This window comes from Octodon degus, unplaced genomic scaffold, assembly GCF_000260255.1.
Source record: "Octodon degus isolate 3935 unplaced genomic scaffold, OctDeg1.0 scaffold00033, whole genome shotgun sequence".
NCBI lineage: Eukaryota > Metazoa > Chordata > Mammalia > Rodentia > Octodontidae > Octodon > Octodon degus.
Genome location: NW_004524609.1, coordinates 286968 through 301573, shown reverse-complemented (window position 1 = coordinate 301573; position 14606 = coordinate 286968). Strand labels below are relative to the sequence as shown.

The window sequence follows — 14606 nt, the reverse complement described above, 5'->3', positions numbered from 1 at the left end:
TTGATCATTGTTGGTTTGAAGTTGAGACTGTCTGAGAGTAGGATTGCTACCCCTGCTTTTTTCTAAGGTGCTAGGGCGTGTATTATTGTGTTCCATCCTTTGACTTTCAGCCTATGAATGTCATTATGAGTTAAATGTGTTTCTTGTATACAGCATATTGTTGGATTTTGTTTCCTAATCCACTGTGCCAGTCTGAAGAAATAAGCTTTTTAATTGGTAGGCTGAGTAAAAGAGAGTGTCCTCCCTAACTCTGGCAGGCCCTACCCACTCAGTCAGGTTAAGATTAACAGCTGCACTTCAGAAACAATGGAGACAAATCCATTACAGTAGGATATGATGGTGCACACTTGTAATCCCAGCTACTTGGGAGGCTAAAGCAGGAGGATCACAAATTGAAGGGCTGCCTGAGCAATTTCTGTGAACACTGTCTAAAAAAAATGTTTTTAAAGGGCTAGAGCTGTTGCTCAGCATGCTCAAAGCCCTGGGTTCCATCTCTAGTACTTGAAAAAAAACAAAAAGGAAACAGAAGTTGTCCAGTGCATGCCATTTTTAAGGGACTGAGAGAAAAAAGATGTAGAATTCGAGATTCCATATTTCTAAGTCTTTTTTATGTTGATCTAGGTAAATATGTTATTTGTTTTAATATTTGTATGATATTCCATTTCCTAGTGAGAAACAGTATTTATTCTTCTGTTGATTTTCTTTACCATATTATAGTGATATTTCACTGTTGCATTATTCTTATAGGTAATTTCATCATTTTTTCATTTTCTTATTACTTTAATCCTTTTTTTTTAAACATAGTTGGGAATACTTGGTAAGTATTTCTAAAATGATGAACTAACATAATGTATCATAGGGGTTTAAAACAATCCAGTGGACTTACAGGGTTACTGCACGAGAGAATGAATTTTATTCTTTTACTTTATTTATTTTTTAATGTATTTAGTACAGGATCTCACTATGTGGATCAGACTCATAATGATCCTCCTATTTTCAGCCTCCCAAACGCTGGAATTACAGGCATGCACCGCTGTGTCCAGTCTCAGTCGCTGTCTCAGTATGCCTCGGGGGCAGGTCTGGCATGGCATGCTGGGGATCGAACCCTTGGTCCCTGCATCTGCCTAAGCAGGTGCTTTAATCCGCTGAGCTATCTGGCCGGCCCTCTCTTACTCTGTTTTTAGAAATATATTTTCCTTTTTTTTTGACAGGTTTTTTTTTTGTGTGTGTGTGTGTGTGTGTGTGTGCACGTATGTGGAACCGGGGATTGAGCGCAGGCCCTTGCGCTTGTCTGGGAAGCGCTTATTCCACTGAGCCATCTCCCCGGCCCACATTTTCCTTTTTGTTCTGTGGAAGACTTATTTAAAATATCATGAATATCAATCTTTATAGTTTGAACTGCTCATAATAGAATTTCAAAAACTGAAATTGATTTGCAAAATGTTAGGGGACCAGGAGATGGAAGGAGAGGATAGCAAGGGGTAGAAAAGATTTCCGGGCTGTAGTGTGGCTCTGCAGTGGAGCACTTGCCTGGCATGCACAGGGCCTGAGTCAGTCCTTAGCACAAGGGAGAGAGAGGGAGAGGGAGAGAATGAATTAGGATGTGCTACACACGTGTATTGACTAACTCCCCACAATGAATGTAATCATTGATCGAATTCAAACATGTGCTAATAAAAACAATTTTAAAAAATGAATCTAATAGACCCTGATGATTATACATCAAGGCACAGATGAGGTAAAATGCCATCTAAAGCATCTTATAAAATCTCAGTTGTGATAGTTTACATGTGGCTGCATGAGTATAACCATGTGTTAAAAATAAAAAAAAAAAGAAGCTAGGTATGGTGGCACGTGCTTGTAACTCCAGCTGCATGGGATGCTGAGACAAGTGGGTACTGCATTTGACAACAGCCTGTAAAATTCAGTGAGACCCTGTCTCAAAATAAAAAGGGTTAAGGATTGGTTCAGTAGTAGAATGCCCCCTCGTTTGGTACTTAGTACCAGAAAGGGGTTGGAGGGAACAGTCTTTCCCAGTAACCAATTGTATGTTTCAGATTAGCTAGTACAAAGGACTAAAGATTAAACATTAAACCTATTGTTTCTGGGATAGTCTTCTCATCAAAACTCAGAAAAAGTAAGAGGAAGATGCCTCTAAGTGAGAGTGAATGCAATTAAGGGTTCCTTGAAGTAGTGAAATAAGATGTGTAAATTCACATTGAGTTACTTGATACACATACACTATATATCATCAGTATATATTTTTATTTTATGGCTATTAAATGTGTGGTTGTAGAATGTATTTTCAGTTTGTAGAGTTTTGAAAATGTGATTTCAATACTTTGGAGAGAGCAACAACCATGATTAAATTATGCCACTCTATTTACTGTCAAAGTGGAGCAAAATTAAACTGTTGATAGCTTTGCAGCATTTTTAATTAGTTTATTGATGCATTCAAATTGTGACCATTAATGTAATTTCTTCCCTTTCTAGCTTGGTGCGAACAGTGGTTTGCACATCATCATCTTTGATGAAATTGATGCCATCTGCAAGCAGAGAGGGAGCATGGCTGGCAGCACTGGAGTTCACGACACTGTTGTCAATCAGCTGTTGTCCAAAATCGATGGGGTAGAGCAGCTGAACAACATCCTAGTCATTGGTATGCTTTTTGTTTATAAGGTTCCAGCCTTCCAAAAATCAGACACACGTTAAGATCTGTGATGGTTGTTTCTTGGCAGTGTCTCCAAATTAGAATGACTTGACACTGGAGAATTTAATTAGAAGGTTTAGAGGAAAAATAAATGGGGTGTTTTAGTGGCTTCTGTTTATGCTATGGCTCACTCACAGATGAAAAAAAGGCAGAACAATGAGATGCAGTAGTTTTTTTTTTTTTTTTTGGCGGAACCGGGGATTGAACTCAGGCCCTTGTGCTTGCCAGGGAAGCGCTTGTTCTACTGAGCCGTCTCCCCAGCCCATGCAGTAGTTTTCAAACTGTGTAACATTAGCCTTCCCCAAGTCCTCAGAGGGACTCAGGGAGTGAGCTCTGCATCCTGTATCACTACTGTAACTTCCATTTTTTAACTCATATACTGAACTTCATAAGATGGTTTTGGAGGAGGAAAAGAAAATACTGTTTTTAGGGATCTTGAAAACCACTGGCCTGTTAAAAAAGGGAAGGAATTTTGAAGTCGGAGAGATCATGTTTACGTTACTCTTCTGTCCCTTTCGCAGAGATATACTTATACTCTCTGAACCTTAAATTTTCTTGTGAACTATTCAGATTTTTCCTTACATTTATATATTTGTTCGGCTTATGTGGTAGTGAAATAATAAAGCAGAGTCTTCTGATATTTCCAGTAGAACAGATCAAGAACAAAATGCTGTTTTTAAATATGAGAATAAATTGTTTCTCTATTATAAACTATCCTCTCAGCTTGTTAGAGAAATTACTCTTCTCATATAAACTAAAGGGACATTTTATCTTATTTTTTTATTTTAACATTACATTCAGGAATGACCAATAGACCAGATCTGATAGATGAAGCTCTCCTTCGACCTGGAAGACTGGAAGTCAAAATGGAGATAGGTAAGCAGATGTGTACACTTATACCAGTAGGCAGGGGTGTGTGTGTGTGTGTGTGTGTGTACTACATATAGATGCATGTGGCACTCAAGAGTTCATTGACAGGACCAATGTCACATACCTTAATGTTTGTTAGAAAAATTGCATCATGAGAAGCAGTTGCTTATATGTTTGAAACCCTAGAGAAAAATACTGAGATTATAATCTCTGATAGGCTCTAGAAACTGGGAAAATGTCTCATCTGTTTTTATCAGGCTTACCAGATGAAAAAGGTCGACTACAGATCCTTCACATCCACACAGCAAGGATGAGAGACCATCAGTTACTCTCTACTGATGTGGACATTAAAGAGCTGGCTGTGGAGACCAAGAACTTCAGTGGTGCTGAGCTGGAGGGTCTGGTGCGAGCAGCACAGTCCACTGCTATGAACAGACATATAAAGGTCAGGAAAGCAGTTTAAATCAGTTAGTCATTTGCTCTCTAAATACCAAGTGGCCATTCTTTTTCTTTTCTTTCAAGCATGCCAGTTGCTAGGTTAATGCTGGCACTGATGGACAAGAGATGATAAAAACAATTCAGAATTCGTTGTCCACTGCTGTCTACAGAATAGCCGGAAGAAAGCAATGCTGGGGGCTGGGGAGATGGCTCAGGGGAATAAGCGCTTCCCTGGCAAGCGCAAGGGCCTGAGTTCAATCCCCGGTTCTGATAAAAAAAAAAAAAAAGAAAGCAGTGGTAACGTGTGCCCAACGATAACCGCCAACTCATCTATCTTAGGTTGCCACCACCTAACACAGACATAGGAAGCAAAGAGTCTGAAAACAAAGTTTTTAAGTCTTTGTTGTCTATTAAGTTGCAATGTGTCGTGGGAAGTTGGATATTCTATGTGCTAGAATCATAGGAACTGCTTTATTCAATAAACTTACTAAGTCCTTGGTATTTTTGAGACATTAGGTTGGAGATGCAAAGATAGTAAGTTGTGATCTCTTCCCTCAAGGAATTTGAGTAGGGAAACACGTGTTTACAAATTATACAGTAATATTACAGGCACTATAGTAGAAATACATGCTTCGATGTTATTTTGATGAAGTTTTCTTGTTTATTCCCTGTCTGCTGTCTTTACTGTTTACCATAGATGACTCTTAGATTTATATTTCAACTCTTGAGAATATCTGTCTCCTACTTTCTGACTTATACTAAGACTCCTTCCTACATATTTCATCAGACCAAAATTAGTATTGTCTTTTTTTAAAAATGCAGTTCTGTTGTGTCCTTATTTTCAGTTATTTGCCCATGCTCTCAGTTCCATCTTGGCTCACTTCTCCAGTTCTCACTACCACCACCCACTTTGTCTTTCACCTTAATCTTCCCATTTGACTTTATTTATGACTCATTGTTTGCAGAGCAAAGTACAGAATCTCTTCTAGAGCTGACTCTAAACTGGCCTTTTCAGGGCTGGGGAGATAGCTCAGAAGCATAAGAGCCTACCTGGCAAGCGCAAGGTCCTGAGTTCGATCCCCAGTACCCAAAAAATAAAAATAATAAACTAGCCTTTCCAGACGTTTTCCTAATTATCTTCCATACGCTTCAACCAAACTGAAAGTTGTTATACAATTCGTTTTCAACCATTTTGCTCTTGACTTTTTTGCTTTATATATGATGTTTACCCTCTACTTCTACCTGTCTTTCCATTACAACTCGTATTCTATCCTTTCCTCCAACCTTCTCTGAATGTGTTTTTCTTCTGAAATAGTAGTGTGTCACTTGTGACACCACCAGATGATTTTGGTTTAAAATAGATTGATCTGATACCTACGGTATGCTATATACTGTGCTAAGGAGTTAATGCTACAGCTGCAGAGAAATAAATTGCCTGCTACTGAGCAACTTGTAGTCAAATCCTTCATGTGCAGTAATAGAAAGTATATGCAAGGTAAAAAAGGTAAAAAGGTATCAGGTGTGGTCCACTAGTGCAGTGAGAAAAATGTCCCTGGAATTTTGTAGGTAGATATGAATGGCTCATGGAGGGTAGAGAGAGCAAATGCAAAGGAGCAGATACAAAATATTGTCATATATTGAATAATTTAGTATTCTTTCTGCGTGGAAGCTGGGGAGGGATGTTAGGAAACATTGTTGAGGATAAGTCAGGAAACATAACAGGGGATGAAGCACTAAGAGCCTTTTATGTTCTGCTTAGAAGTATGGACTGCTTTTCTGTGAGTAGTGCTAAGCCCCTGAAGAGCTTTACAAATAGCAGTGAGATAGTTTTGAAACAAGATCACTCTGACAGTTACGTTGAGTGGAATATTTAGGGAAGTGCAGTTTGCAGCACACAAAAGAGAAACTTTTATAACAGATCAGGCAGAAAATAATAAAAGTCTGAAGAGTTAGATGATGGTGGTGTAGCTTTTTGGATGTATCTTGTCAGTGGGTCTCGACCAGGAATTGACAAACTATGGCGCGTGGGCCAAGTTCAGTCAACCACTAGTCTTGATGAATAAAATTATTTCTGAAACACAAGCACTCCATTTGTTGATCTATTGTCTGTGAGTGGTCTTATGCTGTCATGATAGAATTCAGTGTTTGCCACAGAGACTCACCTATAAAGTCACCTAAAATATTTACCGTCTGGTTCTTAGCGAAAAATTCTAAACTCTTAAGTCCGTATCTTATTAATCTCTGAATCTCCCACAGTACACAAAGACCTAAATACGAGCACATAGTAGGTATTCAGTTCATATTTTTAAATGGATAAACCCATATATGTGTTCTAAATTGGAACTATCCATAGGTCATCGTTCCCCTACATAGTAAAAGTGATTTTGTTATAACTCATTTTTTCAATGGTTTGGGTAGGGCGGGAATATAGTATTTAGTCTTTTATAGAGTAAATCTTTTCTTTTTTAGAGATTTTTTTTTTTACTTTAAAGAGAATAAAAAAATAAAACATTAAAAATGATACAGAATTTCAAAACAAGATAGGAAACCAACACTGGTTGTTATATTGTATATTGTCATCTTCAGAGCACTTGTTCAGATTACTAGATACAGGCATGCAAAATTAATAAAAAAAAAAAAAAACCTGGTCCTTTCAATAAGCCAATAGAAATCAGTAGTACAATTATCTTAGCTATCGTGTGTGTGTGTGTGTGTGTGTGTGTGTGTGTGTGTGTATTTCCTTCCTTTCTTCTTTCTTTTATCCCAGTTGTTACTTTTGAGCACCTTTCACAATATCTATTATACCTTTCTGATTTTATTTACTCTTTCAGTTTCTTATAATATGAAGACAAGATGATGTTTACATAGAATGGGTCTTTGTGGGCTTATTTTTTCATTCTTCCCTGTTGTGAAAATATTTCCATAAGTGCTGGTAACAACTACAATTTTCAGTTATGATATGCTTTCTTCATAGTATAAAAATGTATTATGTGTTGCTTTACTTCCTCTTCAAAAGATTTAGGCATAATTGAACACTTAATCAGGTGATTAAACAGGTCTTCCTTGTTAAACCCTGTTTTTTTCTTTTTTCCCCAGATTAGCCATAAATACCTGATACTTATGTCATTTGTAGCTGAGTCCATATTTGAGGTTAAGTAAATAAAATTCATGTGATTGTTCATTATTTGTATCTCTAAAGATTTTTTTTCCTCAGATAAAGAAGACCCATAGTCTGAATTTCTTCTCCAATATATTATAAGGAATTAAATGGTAGACACAAAAAAGCACTTTACTTGTAAAATAAAGTTCTGAGTTATGTTTGCTGAATTTCAATAAAATTATTTCTTTTCTGTAGACATTTTGATTAAGGTCATTTTACCTTTAATTTAAGAGAGGAAAGATAAGAACTTTGAAAGGTCGAATTTAAAAGGTTATGAAATTTAAGGGCGACCACTTGGTATTTGCTAGTGTTGAAATACAAGCTTATGAGTTTCTGTGGATATGAGCTGAAAGACGCTGCCTCTTCTGTATTGATTGGCTGTAATAAATAAAATTCAGAAAATATCTAACTAATGCAAACAAGTGAGAAAAAGTTTTCTAAATGAGTAAAAGTTTAAAATTGTTAATTTTTTGACATAAGATTTTACCAAATTTATAAAATAGTAAAGGTTCAGTAAAAAAATTTTTTAGGAAATATATTTTAATGAAAAAGTAAGAATAATTTGTTATTGAAATATTACTTACAAATAGATAACTTTTAAGTTTCTGAAAACACCTTGTTCTGCAAGAACTCTTCCCGGGGTCCAGGGAGATAGCTCAGTAGAATAAGTGCTTGCCTGGCAAGCACAGGGTCCTGAGTTCAATCCCCAGTACCGCAAAAATATAAAATAAAATAAAAGAACTCTTCCCCCAGCCATCTTCAATATTTTAAAACTTTTAATTGCCACACAGTAACTGTACATATCGATGGAGTACAATGTGATATTTCAGTGTAAATATAAGGATCAGATCTGGGCAACTGGCATATCCATCATCAGTATTTATCATTTCTTTGTGTTGGGAACATTCACAATCCTTATTTCTGAAATATACAATGAACTGTCATTCACTGTAGCTTGTGTGCTCTGCTGTAGAACATTAGAAATTATCCCTGCTATTGACTGCATCCCTGCCTTGTTAATCCTCTCTTAATCCCTCCCTGCCCTTTAGTTTCTGATCACCACTGTTCTACAGCCTCTTTCTATGAGATCAACTTTTTTAGCTTTCATATAAATGAGAATATGTGCTGTTTATTTTTCTGTACCAGCCTGACTTTACTTTTTATTCATGTAGTGAATCTTTTCTTCATGGTCAGTAAAAGGACAAGTTTTACATTGGCTTCAGTCCTAAAATCTGTTTTATTTTTTTAAAAGATTTTTCTTTAATACTGCTCTATGTTTCTCTCATTTTAATTCAGTTTACTGTAAGATCAAATAGAAATACAAAGTATCATAGTAAAAGTAAGGCTCGTAGCTTCATTGGTATTTTAATATGATTCTATTAGATCTTGCATTCTCACACTTGCATTAGAGTTTGAACCGTATAAATCCTTTTAGATGTGTCCAGAAGTTTTAATCTGATTTAAAACCATAAAGATACTTCAGAAGGAAACATTGTATCTATCCTATGAAAATCTTTAGGTTTATATGAATATAATATGAAATGAAATGATGTGTTTGACTATGCTTTTTTTTAAATTTTGTTTTTTATGTATTTAGTATAGGGTCAACAGGGTCTCACTATGCAGATCAGACTTGTAGTGATCCTCTTGTTTTCAGCCTCCCAAGCACTGGGATTACAAGCATGCACCACCACACCCAGTCTCAGTCTCAGCGAGCCCTGGGGCAAGGCCAGCACGGCATGCCAAGGATCAGACCCCCTGGCCCTTGCATGTGCCTAAACAGGTGCTTTAATCCACTGAGCTATCTGTCTGGCCTTGAATATACATTATAAACTATAAAAAACATAGGGCTGAGAAAGTAGCTCAGTATTAGAGTGAGTTTCTAAAATATGCCAGGCCCTGGGTTCATACCCTGGCATGAGAGAAATAAGTCACAGAGATGCCTCTTTCCTACAACAATTTTCCTTTTTAAACTTAGAAATTCTAAATAGGTGTTTAACAAATACGTAATATGTGTATGTTGAATACCCTAGTAATAATGTAAATGCCAGTTGTTTACAATAATGTAAATACTTAAGATTTGTCTATTAAAATGTTACCTTTTCTCCTTTTAAAAGTGTAGAAATTGATGTAGAATCAGTGTTGCTTATCTCCTCAAAGGTCATGTGTTGAGAGCTTGAGTCTCAGGGTAGCAGCAGTAGGAGGTGCTGTGAGAGGGATCGCAGGGCTGTCTCTGAATCCTGAGCATGGCTCTGCTCGGACTCACCCAGGCTTCCTCCAGTCAGCTCTGTGAGGTCTTCCTCCCTCCTTCTTTGCTTTCAGAGCTATACCAGGTCGTTTGGACTTTGAACATCCAAACTGGGAGCTAAATGAACCTTTCTTTAGAAAGTTACCCTCTTGGGTATCATAGTAATATAAAACAGTATGACGTTATACACAAATGCATTCTGTTTCTAAAAGATTCAAGGATGGCTGAAGATATAGCTCAGAGGTAGAACATTTGCCTAGCATGTATAAGACCTGAGTTTGCTGTTCATCACTTTAAAAATTCAAAGATGCTAGAGTATATAGGGAAAAATAGGAAAGACTGTGTCTAGTACCTTTTTCTTTCCTTCTCCAGAGCCAACATTAGGGTTATAACTCTGTAATTTTTTTTCTTTGCCTTTATATTTGTATGTATTTGTCATTTTTTTTGTGGCTACTATTTAGTGGATTTGTATTACAATCAGGGATGTCCATCCTACAGCCTGTTGGTTGGGCACACCAGTATTAATAATTTTAAAAATAAAAATCAGAAGTTTTATTACTGGCATAAATTAACATAAATAAGCAAGGCATGTCTAACCATGGGCTGCAGGTGGAAGCCTTCTTTACTTGTCATTATGTCTTAGATAGCTTTCCATGTCAGTACATGTAAATCTCCATTGTTATTTTGGACAGATGTTCAGCATTCTAGAATAGTACCACAAAATTTAAAGTGTAAGATCCACAAGGGCAAGAAACTCACATTTTATTTAGTGCTATTGTCTCTAGTTTCTTGGGCATACAGTAAGTACAAGTAAGTGCAGTAAATGAACAGTTTAACATATAGAATGCTTCCAGTTTTGATGATTAAAATCATGCTGTTAAGAAAGCGCTTGGTACTTCCTACCTGCATAAGGGTGTCACTTTCTCTTGTATTATTGAAGATAAGGATTTACTGTCTTCTAATTTTTAGTATTTCTAATAAAAATACATCGGTCTTATTTTGCTTCTTCATAGACATATTTTTGTCTCTCAGAGGTTCTTAAACTGTCTCTTCATCTTTGGTGCTTAGAAAGTTTACAACAGTGTGTCTTGACAGATGTATGTTTTTTGTTTTTTTCCGCTTACCCTGATTAGCATTTATTGAACCTTTTAAACTACTAAAACATATACTTTTATTGAGCTATAGAATTTTGTTTGTGTGTTTCTTCTCTGTTAACCTTTCTGTTCTCTGCTTCTGTGATTCCTGTCATATCTGTTGAAACATAGGAATTATATCCCGTGCTTCTTTTTTCTTTTTAGTGCTAGGATTTGGACTCACGGCCTTGCACATGCTAAGCAAGCTCTATTTTTAACCTTTCTCTTTCATTTTTGTCATTTCTTTGGATTTAGGAAAATAAAAGCAGTAAATACAAGTGTTCTGTTTGCCATCTTGATCCAGTTTCCTGACACTGTTCTTGTCTCCCAAGGCTACCTTTTTTATGCCTGTCATTTTGTCTCAGTAGTCTATTCCACAAGGAACATGACTCACATTTTATAATAATTGATGGAAAGCTTGATATTTTCTTAATGTATTTTTGTTATACAATCAGTTTTTTCAAAGGTGCCTTTTTAAAAAACCATATACCAGTTTAAAAATTAGAATCTTGCTTTGTGCTATTGGTAGTGAGCCCAATCACATTAAAAAATATGTATCTTAATCACTCACCAGGTCCAGGCATCTCCAAGTGCTGATAAAGGTCTTGTTGCTTCTCCAGATGGCTAAGTGTTAGCTCCAGGTGCAGTAAGTAGAATATTTGGGGCTGGCACCTAGGTTCTCAAGCACACAGGAAGAGTACAAATGAGTTTCAAAGTACTTGTTTTCCCAGTATAATGGTTTTTAAATCTAGTATAGTGTCAGAATCATTCTGTAACATTTTCTAATACTATAAATCTGTAGACCTTCCAGTGGACATGTCTTATTGGGATCCTGAGGGGGTTGGATCTGGACATCTGTGTATCTTTAAAGTTGCACTATGTTGCCCAGGCTGTCCTCAAACTCTTAGACTCAAATGATTCTCATGCTTCTCAGCCTTTCAAGTAGCTGGGAGTATCAGCGTACACCTGATTGTACTTCCCCTTTTTGGGGGGGCGGTGGCAACAGGGATTGAACTCAGGACCTTGCTCAGGACCACCAAGCTATCTCCCCAGCCCCTGTTCTTCCTTTTTTTTTTAAGGCAATAAATTTTTCATTGGTATAGATGTGTTGTATTTTGTTAACCCATCCCCTCTTGATAAACATTTCAATGTACTTTCATCCCTGTTCTTAGAAACTACTGTAGTAGATAGATATTCTTGTTCATAAAACTCTACATATTTATAGAATAAGTTCCAGGATGTGGAATTGTTCAAACTACAGATACAGATTAGTGAATTTAAGGCATTCTTTTGTTTGTTTCCATTTTTGTAAATTAATTAGTTGATTTCTTTTGGAGTCAGGGTCTCACTCTGTAATTCAGGATGGCCTTAAACTTACTACATAGCCCAGGCTAGTCTTGAATTTGAGGCAGTCCTCTTGCCTCAGCCTCCCAAGTCCTAGGATTACAGGCATGCAATACTATGCCTAGCTCATAACATAAAATTTATAATCTTAACATTTCTAAGTATTCAGCTCAGTGACATTAAATATGTCTGTAATTTTCTGAAACCGTTACCACTGTCTGCCACCAGAACTATTTCAGCTCAGAAAATTGAAACTATGCTCAACGATAATTCTCCATTCTCCACTCCCTACCCTAGCCCCTGGCAACCATCATTCTGGTCTGACTCTATGATTTTTTTTTTTTTTTCTTTCTTTCTTTTTTTGGCTGAACCAGGGATTGAACTCTGGCTCTTGCGCTTGCCAGGGAAGTGCTTATTCTACTGAACCATCTCCCTGACCCTGACTCTATGATTTTGACTACTCTTAAGTATCTTACAAAGGTGGAATCATACAACATTGATCTTTTTGTGAGTGACTTCATTTAGCAGAAGATTCTCAAGGTCCATCCGTGTTACAGCATGTATCAGAGTTCCCTTCCGTTTAAAGACTGAATGATATTTTATTGTATATATACCACATTGGCTTGTCCATTGATCCATCAGTGGCCATGTAGGTTGCCTCCATATGTTAGCTACTGTGAATTCTTACAAATATTGCAATGAACACAACTATATAAATATCTCTTCAAGACTCTGTTTTATGCTCTTTTGGATATACATCCAGAAGTGGATTTGCTGGATCATGTGATATTTATAATTTTCTTTTTTTGAGGAGCCACCATACTGTTTTCCAGAGTGGCTGTGCCATTTTGTATCTTCCTAGTAATGCATATATGTTTCATTTTTCTGTATATCTTTGTCAATACTTTCTGGTTTTGTTCTTTTTTTAGTAGTAGCCATACTAATGAATGCAAAGTGAAATCTCATTATGATTTTGCTTTTCATTTCTTTAATGATTAGTAATATCAAGCATGTTTTGTGTGTTTTGACCTTTTGGGGTTTTTTAATAGAAATTTTTCTTTAAGTGGTTGAAAAATTAATAAATAAGTGCTTGAGAAATTTCTACTTAAGTTGTTGAATTTTAAGAGTTCTATAGATATTCTGGGCATTATTTCCTTTTAATAAATGCAGTTCACAAATACTTGATTTTTTTTTTTTTTCTTTTTTGGTTGACTCAGCCCTCCCTGAGGTCAGGACTGGCACGGCATGTGCTGCCAGGGATCAAACTGGGGTCCCCGGCTCCTGCCTCAGCTTGTCTACACATGTGATTTAAACTGCTGAGCTGTCTCGCCAGTCTCTTAAATTTTTTGTTTGTGAAAGTATTGTTAATTTTCAGATATTAGGTTCTTAAGCTATAAAAATATCCCTGAATCTTGAAAATCATTACGTTTTGTTTTTAATTCTACTTAGGCCAGTACTAAAGTTGAAGTGGACATGGAGAAAGCAGAGAGTCTGAAGGTAACAAGAGGGGACTTCCTTGCTTCACTGGAGAACGACATCAAACCAGTGAGTGCACATGTTGGGTGATGCATGCGGCCTAAGTATGGGAATGATTTAGAAAAAATAAGTACTGTTTTACCCAGTGCTATAGATGGCTCTTACGTAGTTTTCCTCTTTTTTAAAGGACCTCAGGTACGCAAAATTTGGTTAATTTCTTATTCTTTAATTCTTACTCTTTCTGACAGTTACTAGCTTATCGCACGATATGTATAAAATAAAACATGGAACTTGTAACTTTCTGGGAATCGCTATCTTAGTAATATTTTAATTACTAAGAGTCATCATAACTGGCTAGACACGGGTTCACACACTATAATCCTAGCACTTTAGAAGGCTAAATTGAGAAGATTACAACTTTGAACTCAACCTGGACGGTTAGGCAAGATCAAGACACTATCAAAAAACAAAGCAAAAGAATAGAGATGTATCAAAGTTCTGGATTCAAACACCAATACTAAATAAATAAAGTGATTTCCTACAGCTAGACACCATTCATTTTCATTACTGTCCAGCATCTAGTGTGTGAACACCACAGTTTATCATTTTTCTGTCAGAGCGCATTCAGAATATTACCAGTTTTTTATTAAAAACAAGTACTGTTGTAAATATTCTTCAATGAGTTCCTCTTAGATATATATTTCGGAATAAAATTATTGGGTTGTTGGTTATATGAGCATCCAACTTTAAAATATAATTTAAAATTGTTTTCCAAGAGGGTGAATCAATTAGCACTATCTGCAAAAGTCAGAGATATCTTGCTTCACATCTTTTCCAGTGCTTGTTATTAACTAATTTCATCATTCAGTTGGACATAAATTCCATGGGGTCTCATTCACACTTTACAAAATTAAGTAGTTCTTTTTATTTGTAACTCTGTGTGTCTCTTTGAAATGCTATTCATAGGCAGGCAAGATAGCTCAGCAGACTAAGCACCTGCCTAGGCAAGCATAGGGACCGGGTTTTGATCCCTGGCACCACAGACTGCGCCAACCCCATCCCCTGGCACACTAAGCCAGCCACCACATGTGGACGTGGTGGTGCATACCTGTAAAACAGGAGAAAAATGAGTCTGAGCTGTATATAGTGAGACCCTGTACCAAATACATTTTAAAGAGAGAGAGAGAGAGAGAGAGAGAGAGAGAGAGAGAGAGAGAGAGAGAGAGA

At 36.6% G+C, this 14606-nt stretch overlaps 1 protein-coding gene across 1 annotated transcript in view; it reads left to right on the top strand.

Moving 5' to 3' along the window:
• The window catches only part of Nsf (N-ethylmaleimide sensitive factor, vesicle fusing ATPase), a 140051-nt gene that overhangs the window by 69120 nt on the left and 56325 nt on the right, over positions 1 to 14606 (top strand). The window contains exons 9-12 of the mRNA XM_023714108.1: positions 2494 to 2659; positions 3512 to 3586; positions 3838 to 4025; positions 13353 to 13448. Coding sequence (XP_023569876.1) covers positions 2494 to 2659; positions 3512 to 3586; positions 3838 to 4025; positions 13353 to 13448 — 525 coding nt within the window. The remainder of the gene's footprint in view (positions 1 to 2493; positions 2660 to 3511; positions 3587 to 3837; positions 4026 to 13352; positions 13449 to 14606) is intronic.